This window comes from Canis lupus, chromosome 7, assembly GCF_011100685.1.
Source record: "Canis lupus familiaris isolate Mischka breed German Shepherd chromosome 7, alternate assembly UU_Cfam_GSD_1.0, whole genome shotgun sequence".
Taxonomy (NCBI): domain Eukaryota; kingdom Metazoa; phylum Chordata; class Mammalia; order Carnivora; family Canidae; genus Canis; species Canis lupus.
This window is the reverse complement of record NC_049228.1, coordinates 80000469-80017125: the sequence shown is the minus strand read 5'-3', so window position 1 is coordinate 80017125 and position 16657 is coordinate 80000469. Positions and strand designations below refer to the sequence as shown.

The following is a 16657-nucleotide window of genomic DNA, read 5'->3' as shown; positions in this document are numbered from 1 at the left end:
CTCACCTTTCTTTCTAAAATGGGTCGGCCTCTGAGTAGCTGTGCAGCCTAGAGATTCCAGGAATTTTAAAAACATTACCTGTTTATTTCATTGGACGTGACCTGCACATCCTGCCCACGTGCCCACAGCGAGACCTTGGTAGGATGACTTCTTAGAAGCTTTGAAAACACATGACCCCCCGCAGGAGGAAGGCTCCACTCTTGAGACAAGCTCATTGTCAGGAAGCTGAACTTGGTATTTTTATGGCCCGGTACATTGCCAAGTGCTATGGCTGCTTTGTATCTTCGCCCTCGGGGTATCTCCCCAGTTGGGCTGGAGGTGGGGGAGCCTGGGGGAGCCTGGGGGAGCCTGAGGAGTCATGAACTGGCTTGGCCGGATCATCTGTCCTGCCTCCGTGAGGGCTCCAGCTCCCTGGGCTTGCCCGGTGGACACAGCAGAATCAACATCCAGTTTCAGTTTTTCTTCTCGTAGACTATTGGTGGGGCCTTCCACCCAAATCATCTGGAATCTTCTGGAGAGAAGGAACCCTTAGTTTCCATGTGCTTAGCAGCATTCTTGCAAGTGATAAGAACCTGATCTGGCCAATCAATATGCAAGTGCATGAAGAAGAGGAGAGGGATTGTGGTCTCCCTAGAGTCAAACCCTGGTGTGACGGGGGCAGACAGGGACGTCAGTGGAGAGAGCAGGGCTGGCACGCGGGGCCTACCTTGCTAGGAAACTGATGAGGCCCCCTCTCCACTGGAAACCTCCCGTGCTGCCTCACTGGGACTGGGACCCTCAGCCTTCTTTCCAACTCTGGCATTTCAAGTGTCCTTCTTCCTCCAAGGACACCAGCCATGGGATTTGGGGCTCACTCTTATCTAGTATGACCTATTCTCACCTTGAGCATATCTGCAAATACCCTATTTGCAGGGTTAAGACTCCAACTCACCTTTTTGAGGCCCACAATTCCACCTGTCCTAGGGGGTGAGGAGGACTATAGAGAGGGCAGCAAGCCAGAGACCCTGGTCTTCAGAATACTCTGGTGCTTCCCCGTCTGCCCACAGTGCCAAGCACATCTCCACACCCCGCTGGGGCACTGGCGTCATTATCCAGCAGGTGGAAGTTGTACCATTCCTTCTTCTCCTGTGCCCCCGTCAAACTCCTTAGGACTCGGCCACAGTTCCGCTCCGTGGACGAAAGCTTCCCTGACCCTTCTCCCAAGCAGGATCCTCATTCCTTCTTCTAGGCTGCCAGAGGCATCTGTTCAGTGTCTCCTGTGGCTCCTGGCATCCATCAGCTCATGGTGCCCTGACCGCCAGGGCTGGCACTGGGTCTGTTCATCCCAGTCTTCTCCATCTGATGCACTTGGCACATGGTGAGCCTACAGCAGTGACCGAGTGAGAAAGAACCGCGGATGCACGTACGGGTGGGTGGGTAGACGGATGGACGTCGCATAACAGAAGTCTCCCCTGACCACTGCGCCCACCCCTGCTGTGCACATCCCCTTGCCACACCTTGTCCTACCCCATAGCATTTTCTTCAATTATCATAGCATCTGCTTATCTCAAAGCTGGCCTTCCGCTTGCGCTGGAACGTGTGCTCTAGACAAACAAGCATGTCGCCTCTTTCTTTTTTACCACCGTATGCTCAGCACCTAAAACGGCAATTTTTATAGGGTGGGTAGATGGAAGAGTGGGTGGACTGTAGGCTGGGTGGGGCGCCGGGAGCCCACAGCCTGGCAGCGGCGTCACCATGATCACAGAGCCAGCGGGTCTCAGAGCCGTCGGGCGCGGGTGCTCCTCACTCGGCGTGCTTGTGTGGCCCTCACTGAAGGCACCCTCCCCCCCCACCCAAGATCTGTCTGTTTACACTGACGTCTGGGGGCAAGGCCCTTGCAGTCCAGCCCGGGGCCTGCGGCTCTGCCGCCTGCCTTGAATCCCTCGGAATCACTGCCCCGGGTCGTGTATATCAACCTCAGGCCGCCCTGCAATGGGTGGACTGGACATAATGTGTTTCTAAAACCAGAGCAATGACAGTACTGCCCTGCAGAGCTGCATCTTACGCCGTGGCTAACCTCCAAGTCAGGGGTGTGTGTGTTTGTGTGTGCGCACACGTGCATGCATGTGTATGCGTGTGTTTCACGCACATTCTGCCGGTTGGCATGCGGAAAGAGTATTATCTTCCTTCTGTCCATGGATTGGATTATATCATCTACTTGTCTCCCAGGCCCATTTAGTGAGCAGAAGTGGTCAGAGGTTGGATGGGGGTCCTGCAGGAGGTCTCGGAGCTACAGGAAGAAGGGTTCCCGAGTGGGGAAGTGGAAGCAGAGCTGGCGGGGCCTGGGGTGGCAGCATGTTGCTGCAGAGGCTCCCAAACTTGAAGCCTGCTGAGGCCCACCAAGCAGCTGGTAGACCAGACAGACGGCCGGTGCTTTCACGTACTGGCAAGGGTTGAGGGAGTAGTTCTTCCACCTGTACCGACGTTACCTGGACTGACATCCATGTGGGGCTCTCTCAGAGCTTGGAGTAGAAGGATTTTTTTTTTTTTTTAATTTTTATTTATTTATGATAGTCACAGAGAGAGAGAGAGAGAGAGAGAGAGAGAGAGAGAGGCAGAGACACAGGCAGAGGGAGAAGCAGGCTCCATGCACCAGGAGCCCGATGTGGGATTTGATCCTGGGTCTCCAGGATCACGCCCTGGGCCAAAGGCAGGCGCTAAACCGCTGCGCCACCCAGGGATCCCGAAGGCCATGGACCACTCTTAAAGGATAATTCTGACAAGCCTGATCAAGGGCCCATTCTGCACTTGAGGGATGTGTTCTAAAAAAGCAGGGAGGGATCTCTGGTCTAAAGCCAAAGTACCCTCTCCCCTGGCCAGGCCTGGAGATACCTGTTCATGCTCCTTTCTAGATTCCACTCTTTCTAGATTATCAGTCGTACTTATCAGTACTTATCAGTGGGTTTCCCTTGTCTAGCACATACTGCCCTTCGCAGCCTGATCTTATATAATATGTTTTAGGGCAGCTGTTTCCTGGAGAGTCATTGAATGAGAAAGAAACACTTTCCATTGTGGCTGGATCTTCTTTTTTCTTACTTTTAACACTTGCTGTCCCCTCTACCCGGAATATACTGCCCCCAGATTTTCTTCCCTCCTTTTTAAATTGAGACATACTGTGAGACTCACCCTTTTAAAGCAAATGGTTAGTTGTTTTTTTCAGTATGCTCACAAGGTCTTGCAATCATCACCACTGTCTAATTCCAGGATATTTCCAACCCAGAAAGAAACCCAGGTCTCATATGCCTTCACTCCCTGTCCTTCTCCCCAGTCCCTGGCTGCCACTCACCTACTTTTTGTCCATAGATATGCTTGTTCTGGACATTTCATACAAATAAAAGTGTACACTATGTGGTCTTTGGTGACTAACGTCTTTCCCTGAGCATGAAGTTTTTAAGATTCATCCACATTGTCATGTATGTATATTAGAACTTCCTTTCTTTTAGGAGCACCTGGGTGGCTCAGTCGGTTAAGTGGCCAACTCTTGATGTCGGCTCAGGTCGTGATCTCAGGGTCCTGAGATTGAACCCCATGTCCGGCTCTGAGCTCAGCAAGGAGCCTGCTTAAGGATTCTCTCTTCTCCTTTTCCCTCTTCCCACTCTCTCTTGTTCTCTCTTTCAAATAAATAAATAAATATTAAGGGAGGGGGACTTCCTTTTTATGGCCATATAATATTCCCTTGTATGGACGTACCACAGGTTATGTATCCAGTCTTCAGTTGGTGGACATCTGGGTTGTTTCCAGTTGTAGCTGTCATGAATAATGCTGCTATGAACAATCATGTACAAGTCCTACCTCTTGCCAGTGACTAAAGAACTTCTGCTAACCCAGATCAGCAGCTAGCCTGATGGCAGGTGTGTGCCCCAGCACAGATTTTCTCTCTCTTCATCTTCTGCTGGCCTCATTTGCTCCTATTGATCCCAGCTACCCTTATCTTGGGAGAAGTGTGGCAGCTTCTTGAGTTGTGTGTGTCACTTGGGGCCAACCACCAGCTTGAGAAACAAAGTGGCTGATGGCAGAGCGTCCTCCAGTGAAGCTTGTGTAACTAGTGTGCCCTGTTCTATGAAAGCCCTATGTGAGTGCCCCGGGAAGGTAACACTTATTCATTTATTCACCGAGAGGTCCTAGCCTGGGGCTCCAGGTGGTCTTGGGGGTGGGACCAGTCCTCCAGAGCCCTGGCCTGGGTTGTTCCTGGGGACAGAGGGCCTCAGAAGTGCAAAACTTTGTTCTGTCACCTTTGTTGCTTTCTTAGCTGGTCTCTGGCCTCCCCCTGGGCTTTGCCATTCTCAGGCCACAAAGGACACAGGCAGGGCTTCCCCATCCTTCTCCAGCTCCACACCTGGGTCACCAGGCCCTCTGCTAATCCCTCTGCCTTCCCCAACTCACCCCCCCTTCCCCTGCAGACCACCTCTGCCAGACTCTCTGTCAGGACTGGAGGCTCCATGAGGAGAGGGACCAGAGCAGCCTTGCTCCTTTTGGCAGACCCAGCCCTGAGCAGAGCCTCAGGACGATGAGAAAGATGATGAAGGCGAGGGTGACAGTGGCACCCCTGGAAATATTTATTGAGGTTCACTACATACCAGGCACTAGTCTACATTCTTTGCATGCTTATCAACTCAATGAACTCGCACAAAAACCCTAGGAGATTGATGCTCTTATTAGAGATGTAGAAACTGAGTCATGTGGAGGGGAGGTTATCTATCAAAGTCACAGAATCATCAAAAGGAAGCGCCGGGAGCTTACTGTTCACAGTAAAGCTCCAGATCCCATGCTTTGACTACCATGTTAGCCCTGCGTGTACACGCATGTATATTAATGTGGGGGAGGCAGATGGGTGGACACAGAGGTCACAGCAGGGGCTTTGTGAGAGGCCCCGAGTGGCCTGGCAGGTCCTCTGGGCCACACTGAGTTTGATGGGGAGCTAGGACTCCTGCTGAGGCTGAGCCCCTGGGGCAGCTGCCTACTGCTACGGTGTGTGGGTCAGAGCCCCAGACCCTGATGCCCAGGCAGGGAGGCCACACGTCCCAGGCCTGTGGAGGGCCCAGCGTTGCGGACAGCTCTATCTGCTCAGCCTCACAGGGAGGTCCCTATCCCGGCCACCGGCTTGAGAGGGAGCCTCAGCTTCCTTCCATTGTCTACGTGGGGCACACCCAGCGTGTTCCTGTGGTGACCCGAGGCCAGGAGGGAGAGAAGGGGCCAGCCTGGAGCTGGGTCAGGATGGGAGAGGGGAAATGAGAGGGGAAGACTTGGTGTTTTTCCTTGTTTGTGTTTTGTATTAAAGAAAAGCATATAATATCCTTTGAGAAAACCATTAAACAAAGCACATCCTAAAGCTGCCGAGCCCATTGTGGCTGCCTGGAGCCCGGAATTCATTCATGCCTTTTTGGCCAGATTGCTGGAGGCAAGAGACAGGGCAGGAGGGAGGGCCTGTTATTACAATAAATGTTGAAATGTGTAATTCCCTCCCTGGACTCAATAGGAGGCTAGGCCAAGCATCCATAATGCCAGGGCCCCTGTGTCCTCCTGCATCTCTTGCCTGCTGGCCTCCTACTGCCCCAGCTCAAGAATCTCCTTGCACCTGGCTAGAGCTGTCAACATCCACCCCGCCTTGGTTGGGGCTGAGCCCTGAGAAGGTGGGCCCAGTGGGGCCCTCCACTGCAAACCCTGAAACCAGAGGGCTGGACCTAGAGGATCTGGGCCTCAGCTTCCCAGTCTAGAAAGAGGGAGGGTTGTCCTCAAGGGACTCTCAGTGACCACTCTCCAGCACACTGGGCATTGTCACCTCTTCTCGCCCCACACGTGGCGTGGGGGATCACGCTCAGGCTACAAACTGCATCAGAACCTGTACACAGGTATCCCGGACCCAAGTCAGACCACCCCCTCCTCCCAGCCCTCCAGGCCTGGGTCCCCTTGGGCAACCCCCTGCCCAGCCACTCCCACCAGACCACCCATGATGTGATGACAGTGCTCTGCCCCATGTCCCACCAGAACACACTCTTCTGTCTAAGGAGGCCAACGATCAGAACAGAGCTGGCCATCCATCAGCCCAGCTTCCAAGCTGTAGATAATTCTGCATGGGGCCTGGCATTTGCAGGATCAGGCGCGTGTTATAAGTAGAGGGTCCATCGGCCACCTTGACATAGATGTAGAGTTGTTGTCCTGGTGACAATATACAGAAGACAATCCTTAGGATTTCCCCCAGTCTAAAGTTCAAAAAAAGCATTTAGCTATTCTGTTTCCCCTAAGCACTCCCCAGGAGTGTGAGGGGTGAAGGTCCTGGGTTAGAATTGCACAAGCAGTGGGGCAGCCCGGGTAGCTTAGTGGTTTAGCACCGCCTTCGGCCCAGGGCGTGATCCTGGAGACCCGGGATCGAGTCCCACGTCAGGCTCCCTGCAAGGAGCCTGCTTCTCCCTCTGCCTGTGTCTCTGCCTCTGTGTGTGTGTGTGTGTGTGTGTGTGTGTGTGTCTCATGAATAAATAAATAAAATCTTAAAAAAAAAAAAAAAAAAAGAATTGCATGAGCCATCCTGGCCCCGGGTGAGGCAGCCTGGGTCCTGGCATACCGCAATACCGCGTCTGCTTGAGGCTTGCAGTTTGCAAGGGGCTGCATCTCCTTGGTCCTCTTAACAGCCCAGAGACGATGCCGACATTCCCACCATCTCAGGAAGCATAGAGGAGTGTCTGAAACAGTAATTTGCCCGTGGTCAGGCAGCCGTGAACCCGGGATCTGGTCCCAGCTCTGTTGCTAATTCTCTGTAAGACCTTGAACAGGTTCATTCACCCCTCTGGACCTCAGTGTCGTCATCTGGAATTTGAATGACTGGATATGACAAATTCCACGATCTCCTTTGTGTGTCTGCCTTTCTTTGGTTCTGGGACCCCAGCATCATTGTCTGGTGGGAAATTGATCAACGTCACATTTTCCATTTTTCCTCTTTGCCCAATTTCCTCTTTGCCGTTGAGGTTATGATCAATAGCTACGTGTAAGAAGTGTGAGAAGATCTTTGCTCTCTTGCGCAAGTCCCTAACGATCTGCCTTCCTCCCGCACGCAGGGCTACCACCCGATGCCCCACGAGGTGGAGATCGCCCACACGAAGAAGCTGTTTCGGAGGCGGAGAAATGACCGAAGGTAGGGAGACTCCATCGAGAGTTTTGGGTTTTCTGTCCTTGGCCATGCATCCATCACTGCGTCAGGTCTGGCCGTGGTTTTGCTTTCCTCAATGACCAGCAGATGCCTAGGAGATGACGCAGTGGGGTCGGGCACCCGTGGGGCAGCAGGACTAGCCCAGGGAGTGGCTCCGTCCCTTCAAGAGTCCAGGGCAGGGTGTAGGTTTTGCAGTTCAGGAGGAGAAATGTTCTTTCCGTGTACAGCAACATCAGCAGTCCTCAGGGGACTAGGTCCTAGGCGACGTGTGTTTTAGGTTGTGGCCTCCAGGAGGCTCCGCCGCTCGCAAGTACAAGGGAACCCGGCTCTCCTCCTCTTGCCCAGTCACTGAAAGTTGATCCTGGCTGTGGCCACAGGATCAGGCCAACGTGCTCCTGCCTCCAGTGTCTGAGGAGCTCCCTGACCCTGAGGCCAAACCCAGGGTCTCCCCACTGAGCAGCCTTGCTGGGTGATAGCAAGGGGCCAGACAAAGTGCCATGAGGCAGCCCCGGACGCACAAGCAGCTGAGGCTGGGCCCCCCAGGAAGGCATGTGCCTCCGCCCCTTGGAGCCTTTCCTACATGGAACGGTGTTCATGGTATATTTTCAAATGGGAGCTCCAGGCACAGAGTTGTGCCCACTGTCTGTGGACATTCGTAGTAAAGCAGGATCAGAGTATATTTTTTTTGTTCGAATATGGGTAAATTATTTCTGGTTGGAACTTTTTTAAAAAGGAAGGAAGGGAAGTAGATGGCAAAGGAGGAAAGAAAAAAGACTTCTGCCCAAGGAATTAAAATGAAGCAAGTTCCTCGATAGGGAATTTCTTCTTCTTGGGTCAAAGTATGGCCTGTGGTTTCACCTTTCAATGAACAGAGAATATTCTCATTGAAGCCAAGGAACAGTCCAGCCGACACCCCTTACTCAGAAACCAGAGATTCCTGTTGTCCTGCTGCCCCCCTTGAAATGAGGGCTGTGGTGGGCCAGGGTCCCTGGGCTGTCCCTCCACATGTGGGCCCTGAACAAGGGGTGTTGTGTGGTGGCCACGGCCTGGGCTGGATGGAGGACTGGGCACCCGGGACTCCTCATCATCAGCTGGTGAGTTTAGCCGGTCTGAGGCCTTCCCAGGGGACACCAGCCATACAGCTAATTAGGAGGGAGGCCATCCTGGTTAGAAGTCAGAACCACTAGGCACATTATGGCCGCAGGAAAAGGGGAAATTCAGTTTCCCCTTGCTCACAAGCAAAGTTGACCAGGGTGTGGTTATTGCCCTGCGTGTGCCACCTCTGTGCTCTGCTGGCTCGCAAAGGCGCATTCCTTGACTCTGGGGGCCTGGTGGAGGGAAGAAGTAGGGAGAAAGGAGAACAGAATGCTCAAGGGACTGGGGAAGGGTCAGAGAGAGCAGAGGCTGGGTGTCCCTCCCCACCTCACCCCCTCGTCCCAAGCATGTGTCTGGAGGTGTGTGGGGAGTCCCCATGCTTCCGAGTGAAAAGTCACCCCCCAGCCCAGGAGCAGTGGCAGGCCACGGTCCGCGTCCAGGTCAGCCACACCTTCCCCTGGGGGCCCGGCTCCCTCAGCGTCCCTGGGACAGCGGCGGAATGTAGGAGGGGAGCGTGACGTGCACACTGGGAAGCCGACCGTCCACTGAGCCACACTCGTGTTAACGAATGCCTGGTTAGGTCAGCACACCTCGCAAAGGATGTGGCCCCGGGACGGGGTCCAAAGCAAGGCAATAAAGATGATTAAAGGGATGGAAAGTATGTCCCGGGAAGAGAGGCTGACGGGCTGGGGCCAGCGAAGAGGAGGCTGCGGGGGAAGAGCGGTCAGGCCAGTAACGCGAGACATTTACACGGCGGGAAGGAGCAGCTGCCTCGCAGTCCTGGGGACCCCAAGCAGAGGACACTAGCTGGTAACGGGAGAGGCCAGCAGCCAGCGCGCCCAAGGATGCCCCCGAGTGGGATGGGAGGAGCCGCCCGAGTGGGATCCCGGACAGCAGGCGGCAGCCGCGGGCTTGTGTGCGGAGCGGGGCCCGGGCAGGAAGTCCGCGTTGTGTCCCAGCTCCGGCTGGACACCAGGCTGGGTGTGCCTGGAGTGCTCTGCGGGCCGGGGGGGGGACGCCTGGGCCTTGTGCCCCGGATTACCGGGTGCGGATCCCCCTGTTCACTGATGCTGCGGCCTGGGCAGAGCTGCACGCCCTGCCTTCCCCTCCCGGACAGCGGGTCTGCCGAGCGGGAGGCCTGAGCCATCCGATCCCATGAGGGCCCTGGAAGCGGTCTTAGCACCGGACCCCTCTGGAGTCCGAGGTATTGGGGGGCAGGTGAGGGGTGGGGCGATGGCTGCAGCGAGGGTGGGCTGTGCCCCACCCCCACGCCCACCCCCACCATGACCTTACTTGCAAGCCCAGGGAGAGCTCTGTCCTGCATTCCCTCCAGGACCAGTTGTCCCTTCGGATCCACTGCCCTGGGGCAGGCTCCTGCTCTGCCCTCGGGGGCTGCTCTGAGGGGCTCTGTGATTCTGATTCTAGCTGAGCAGTGACTGTCCTCCTTTGGCGGAGAAAGGTTAAGCTCATGAGCAGTTCATAGGCTGTTTTTCCTTTAAAAATGTTCTCAAAACATAACTAGTAACCACTTGTTTCTTTTGGGAAACTACTCAAAGGCGTTGCTGCATTCCGACAAAGTGATGGACAAAGCGATGCATCTCATGATACAATTGCACTAAATGAGTCTTTTGAGCATTCCCCAGGGAGCAGCATGTCCCGTGTGCTCAGTCCCCAGAGCCCTGCTGGCTGGAGGGCGGCCTGGGGAGGTTCCCCTCTGCCCCAACCACGAGCCCAGCAGGTGCAGGCAGAGGAACAGGCTCCCGGGGGGCTGAGTCCTGGCCGTGCTGCCCACCACTGCGCAGTGTGGACCCTCCGTGAGGCCTCACCTGCTGGGGCGGCAGGATTTTCTCGACCTCCCCCCTCCCCCACCCTGCTCCATTTGCAGAGAGAGCAACTGAGGCAATGGAGGCCCATCGGAGGTGGTGTTCCCTGGGAAGCAGATGCTGGGATGGAGATTAGCGGGCAGAGCACTTACTGAGGCATGACCCGTGGATCAACAGCTGTAGAAGGGAAGGGCAGGGAGCAGGATTGGACAAAGGGAGAAGCTGAGCTGCAGTGCAGCCTGGCTGGGGAGTTCTGACCCCACAGAGAGGTGATTTCAGAGCTGTCCCAAGATGGAGTGAAGGAGCAGGTCTTTATATCCCCCTGCCTGCTCACTGGTCATTGGAGAGAACTGCCACAACCTTAGGCCAGCAACTCTCCAGGCCCAGGGCAGTTTCTGTAGGGGCTGAGAGCCAGGGGGGGTCTGCCCCAGCAGCTGCAGCATCTGGTAGGGTTGGGCAGTGCACCATTCCTGAAGGGGGACCCAGGTGGTGCATCACAGCAAGCACCCCGGGGAGCAGGACTTAACTCTTACTGGGATTGATGGAGTGGCGCTCCATGCTCCGGAGAACACCAAGGAAGTGCCAAGCTTGGTCCCTGCTCTCCAGGGCTAGGAGGTGTGGCTTGCCCAACCTTCTCTGGCTCCGGAAGCCACCAGAACATGGTGTGTGACTGTGTAGCATCTGAGTGTTCAGAGAAAGGAGCCAGCGAGAGGTGGCTGAAGAATGCTTCCTGGAGGAGGTGGGCATTGAACTAGCCATGAGGTGCAAGGAGAATTTGGAGGGGTGATGGGAGGACATGAGGATGCTGTAGCTGAACAGGTATGGGAGCCAGGGATGCCTACCTCCCTGAAGTCACCCCGCAAAGCTGCCTAGAAGAAGTGCCACAAGGGTGGAGCTCACAACAGCCACCGCCCCCAACTGAAATAAATGGCGGGGAAAGGCCAGAGCTCCTGGTTCCTGATGGGCCCTGGCCCAGGGAGGTGTGCTCTTTTGTTTTTTGTTTTTTAAGATTTTATTTATTCCTGAGAGACAGACAGACAGAGAGGCAGAGACGCAGACAGAGGGAGAAGCAGGCTCCCTGTGGTGAGCCTGTTGTGGGACTCGATCCCAGGACTCCAGGATCACACCCTGAGCCAAAGGCAGATGCTCAACCGCTGAGCCACCCGGGTGCCCCTGGCCCAGAGAGTTGACAAGTCTCTGCAGACACAGCACACTGCAGAGCCCAGCCTCCTAACAGAGCAGGGCCTCCCATGCAGGCGCTATCATTCCATCACACGCTGCCCTACCAGCCAGGGAGACAAGAGAGCCATTCTCCAAATTAATCTGTTTCATTAAGTGAGGCCTCAGAATGGTTCATTTACTTCACCTGCAAAGCATATTTGGAAGGAAGAAAAAAATGCCATGGTCATCCAGCTCGTGTCAGATGGCCCTGCTGGGCGAGGGACAGGAGAGCAAGCCGTCCCCATGCCACCCCCTCCCTGGGTCCCCAGGTGGTGCACTCGGGCCACATCCTGGACACTGCAGGGTGTTTACAGCCTCCAGCAGCTCTTGCTACCTCTGTCCTACGCATGACCATGACCAGGGCTTGGTGTCCTCTAATTGTAGAACCAATTAAGAATCGTAGTCCTCCTTCCCTTCCTCTGCCAGCACGTGCCCAAACCCTCCCAGGGTGCCAGGCTCTTTCCCTAGGGACAGAGTTAGTGTCGGGCATCAGATTGGATTTTGTAGGCTCTCTGTGACATCATCTGGGTCACTGATAAAAATGAACAGGACATCTGGAATTAGTAGTGACGGATATGCAACTTGGTAAATAGACTAAAAATTCAGAATTATGTCTTTTGAAAGGGTAGACTTTGGGGCACCTGAGTGGCTTCAGCAGTTGAGCGTCTGCCTTTGGCTCAGGGCATGATCTCGGGGTCGTGGGATCAAACCCCACATCAGGCTCCCCGCAGGGAGCCTGCTTCACCCTCTGCCTGTCTCTCTACCTCTCTCTGTGTCTCTCATGAATAAATAAGTAAAATCTTAAAAAAATCTTTAATAAAAATTAAAGGGTAGATTTTGTTGTATGATTTACCTATCAATTAAACAATTTTTAATGAGTAAAGCAGGTCCCAGGACAGGGTGATACAACAAGCCTCTGGAAACATTCCTTGAATTTTGACATTTGCAGGGTTCCCTAGATGTGTCAGGCAAGTGACCCTTTCAAAAAAGGCAGTAAATTTGGTCTGATCTGTCTGAATCTGTGCTAGCTATTAGTGGTCACAACCCTTTCTTCCGAATCATCTGTTTGGGAATCTCTAAGAGAAATGATAGCTATATTTTCCTGTTTTTTTGCAAATTGAAACTGTATGACACAGCTACAGCCTCTAGCACCCTGTTCTCCAGGAGTCTTCAGACGTATTCAGGGGCCATTTATGACCTCAGGGAAGAATTATCTCTTCCTGAGCAATATTGCTCCATCTCCAGGCAAGAAGATGAGCGTTCAGGGCTCCTATCACACTCCCGCCATCCCACCCTAGGTCCTGGGCATCGTACGGGTGCTCCGGCATTTGTCCTCTGACAGAAGGCAAACCTTCGTTTCAGCTGCCCCCTTAATTTTACATCATCCCTGTAAGCAACCTCACACTTCCCTCCTCCTTCTCCCTCGAAATACGAAAATACAATTTTAGGACTACCATTAAACTTTGGTCAGCCCACCCCTTGACACATGCTGATGACTACCCCAGGCGGATGGTTATCCCTGGTTGTGGGCAACCCCTCATTCCATTCTAGGATCAATTTAACCCTCCTTCTCCTCATTTCTAGGCTCACGGGCAGGGACCCTGGGGATGCCCTCTACCTCTTTAACCCCCCTTCCTGTAGGTCACAGTTGCTTTTGGGAGCTTGGTGCTCCCTTCAGCACCACAGAGGACTCCCGCAGTCATGGAGTCCTTCATCCTGAGAGGATGACTGAGTCCCAGATCTTGCCAACCAGGAACGGATCAAGAATTACCCTCATTTGGAGCCCTGGATTGAGCCACCGGCTCCTTCACATAAGTTGTTAAGTTAGCCCTTCTGGAAGTAGACTCAGTCCTCACTGCTCGTGGATTCCATATTTGCAAGTTTGCCGACACGGTAAAATGTGTGCATGACCCCCGAAAGCAGTATTCACAGCCCTTTCAAGGTCATTCACGGACATGCACAGGGCGGTAAGAAATCAGACTTGCCCGACACGCACGTGCCCAGCCGAGGCCATGCAAGGACATGCTCTACTTTTGTGCTTCAGCCCTTGTACTGCAAACAGGCATCCTGCTCACGAAGGTTCAGTGCGATGATGCTCACGAGTGCATGTGTGCTTTGTGCGAGTCAGTTTGTCGGTTCAAGTGCCCCCCAGCGTAGCTCTGAGGCTCCGTCTACTGTTCGTAAGGGCATGAGGGCTGTGATGTGCCTCCTGGAGAAAAAGGTGTGTGTCAGATACGTATCATTGAGGCACAAGTTACATATGGTCACCCTACCTGTGATGTATTTTCGTGATCGACCGACTGTTGACCATGCATCACCATTAGTGAATCAACACTATCTATTAAGTAAGGTGTCTTTAGGCAGAAACACGTAATATAAGGTTTATGTATTTAACCAAATGGGGACAGTGTAGTGACCAGCGGCTTGCAGAAACCTGACCCTGGATTTTGCCTGGGAGCAACTGTTCAGTATTTCCTAATTCGGTGTTTGCGGGACTGTAGACCTTGACTACGGTGAACAGGGAACCCACTGTGCTTGGTCTGTAAGACGGGGCGGAGAGGGAGGTGCTCAAGGTAAAGGAATATGTTGTGAGTGATTGGATTTCAGGCCTAGGAATCCATCTGGTTTGTGCTGCAGTGGCCGAGCTGGGGGCAAGAGCAGGGAGGAGCAGGAGACCCTCCCTGTCCTGGTCGCCACCCAGCTTGGGTTTCCCTGATGGGACAGACCTCTGTGTCCTTTGCCCCATCCTGAGATAACGCCATCCCTGAACCCCCCCTGCCCCCAGACCGCTCAGCCCTCATTGCCACCCTGTCATGATGAGCCCAGGGGACAGCAAGACGGATCTCGCCGCCGTTGCCTGAGGTTTGTCTTTCTATCCCAGCAAGGAAATTGCCCTCATTAAGTCCCTGCTAAAGATAGATAAGAAAATGGGGCAGGCACACCCCCACCTGGCAGGCAGCCCTGTCAGATTCTAAGCAAAATGAGTCAGATAGGAATTATTTTTAGGCTCCTTCTCCTCCCTCCCCCACGCCCACCCCCAAGCAGGCACTCTTGGAAAGAAGAACAGCTCATTTCTTGAAGCCACATGTCCACGTCTGTGTCCAACTGACGTGAAATTCCAGCCCTCGTGGGCCTGGAGCAGCCCCCGGCCTCTGTGCTGTGGTCCTGGGGACAATGCCTGGGCTGGGCAGGGCAAGCCGGGCCAGGCCCCCCCTCTGACTGGTGCGCCTTCCCTGGATGCCCCTTCTCACCCTGCTATCCTGGCACACGCTCCCAGCTCAGGATCTGCCCTCTGCATCACACTTCGTGGGAAAGCAGACAAGGCCCCAGGCCCCTCTCCCAGGGAGGGACCAGCATGTCCCCTGGGCCTGGGCCCACATCTGTGGGAGGGCCATTTGTGCATTTTGGCCGAGCTCCCGGGTGCCGGGCCTGCCCACCCTGGCAGTGGGCATCTCCCGGCTGGGAAGCTGAACATTGCCCTTCTTTGCTGTCTTCCTATTTTTCCAGCCATTAGGATTTATTCAGACCCCATAGACCCTAGATGGCAAAGGAGAGAGACCCGGAGGCAAGAGAGCTAACAGAAGTGGAAACTGAGGGCCCACACCCAGAGGCCGGAGGGGGCGGGAAGCTTGCTGGCTAGAAAAGTGGCTGAGACAGAGGAAGAGTGTCTTCACGGGATCTGTGCCTGGGACAGGAGAGGGAGACCCCATGCAACAGCCACCCGAGGTGGCACACAGTCTCCTCTGTCTCCCAGTTTCTGCCATTTTGGGCTCTTGGGAGCTGGCTCAGAAATGTTACCCCCTAGCCCTTCCTCCCTCGCTGGAGCATCTGGAAACAGACACAACTGAGGGCCTTGGGCCCCAACTTTACACAGCCTTGCCCAGGGGCAGTGTGCACGGTGGGCAGCCCAGGGCCTGTACCAGCCTCACTTGGCTTCAGGACGAGGTCGCCCCTCACCAGGCAGGGGATCTTGAGGAGCCAAGGGCCCTCGCCAGGCCCATTCTCCTTGCTAGCTCAGGGACACTGACATGCAGCCTGCAAGGCCGCCGTCAAATACCATTGATGGCAGGTATGCACGAAGTCCCAGAGGCCAGCTGGGGCTTTCAGAGCCAATAACCAGTACCCCTGGTATCTTCATCCAGCCCATGTGCCCTCTCCAGAAAGGTCCAGAAAGATAGGCCATATCTGCTGCTCCTTTGTGGACCAAATCTGGTGTAGGTCTGCACCCTGGGGCACCCCGCGTGCCCGGCTGAGTCTCCCTACTCCCAGCTCTCTGGCTGCCTGAGATGGGACGCTACCTGGGACCACCTTCCTCAGAGGGCAGGCGGTACATCCCACTGGTCCTAGGGCCTTCCTTGTCGGGCCCACGGGCGAGCCCAGCCCACCTCCAGTCCCCCAGAAGTCGCTCAGGACTTGCAGAATGCTCACCATGTTCAGCAAGCCCTTTCCCAAGTATCAGCTCCTGTCATCTTACCAACAACCTTAGAAAGGAGAGTCTGTGTCTGTGTGCATTTTGCAGGTGGGAAATGAGACTCCCCCAGGGCGGTGAAGGAGCCAAGGGGTGGGGGGCTTCAGAGCCCCGTCCCCAGGCAGCGCTCTGCGGGGGGCCCTGTCCTGTCCTCCACATGCTCCGCCTCCCTCTTTGGCTCCTTCGCTGCTTCTAAGATCCATCCCCTAATGGCCTGCGCCAGGGCAGGGAAGAGCGCGGGGCTGCTGTGTTCAGGGGGACCCAGTGGAGAGCTGGTGCGGAATTCAAAGGAACGAGTCAAGGGCGAGCTTTCAGACCCGACAGGGCCACTCACCTTCCGCCTCCTGCCCCCCCCAAGCTACGGCTCAGCTACGCCCCGGAGAGCCCTTCCCGCTTCAGATGACTCACGCGTGGGCACATTTAGCAGGTCCCTGGGGGAGCCCAGGTCGCGGGGGGCCCCACCCGGTGAGAAAAAGCGGGAGGAGGGGTGGTATGAGTTCTAGAATGGTGGGCAGCTCTTGGGGCAGGGCCGTCTGGCTGGAGCACCTCCTCCAGCTCCCCCAGTCCCAGGGGGAGAGCCCAGGGCACACTCCCCAAGGTTTCCCAGCAGGGATGGGAGCACAGGTTTTAAAAATACCAAGGAGCCTTCCTGCCTGATCAGCGTCTACCCTGAGCTCCAAGAGTTATTTCTGATTCTTCCCTAGTAATTTAATTTTAGTCATTTATTCCAATGCGTGTGTTTTGGGGAAGCCAAGGTGGCCTCTATTATGGTTTGGAGTATTTTGGAGGGGGGCGGGGGGCCTGGTTTCCAGAAGTGATGCAGGGGCTCGATTAGGCAAGACATCATCGAGCAGAATTAAAATAACTCAA

General features: G+C 54.9%; 1 protein-coding gene across 1 annotated transcript in view; it reads left to right on the top strand.

Moving 5' to 3' along the window:
• Window positions 1–16657, top strand: part of CTIF (cap binding complex dependent translation initiation factor) — a 278706-nt gene that overhangs the window by 141886 nt on the left and 120163 nt on the right. Inside the window, 1 exon segment of the mRNA XM_038543993.1 lies at window positions 7089–7165. Coding sequence (XP_038399921.1) covers window positions 7089–7165 — 77 coding nt within the window.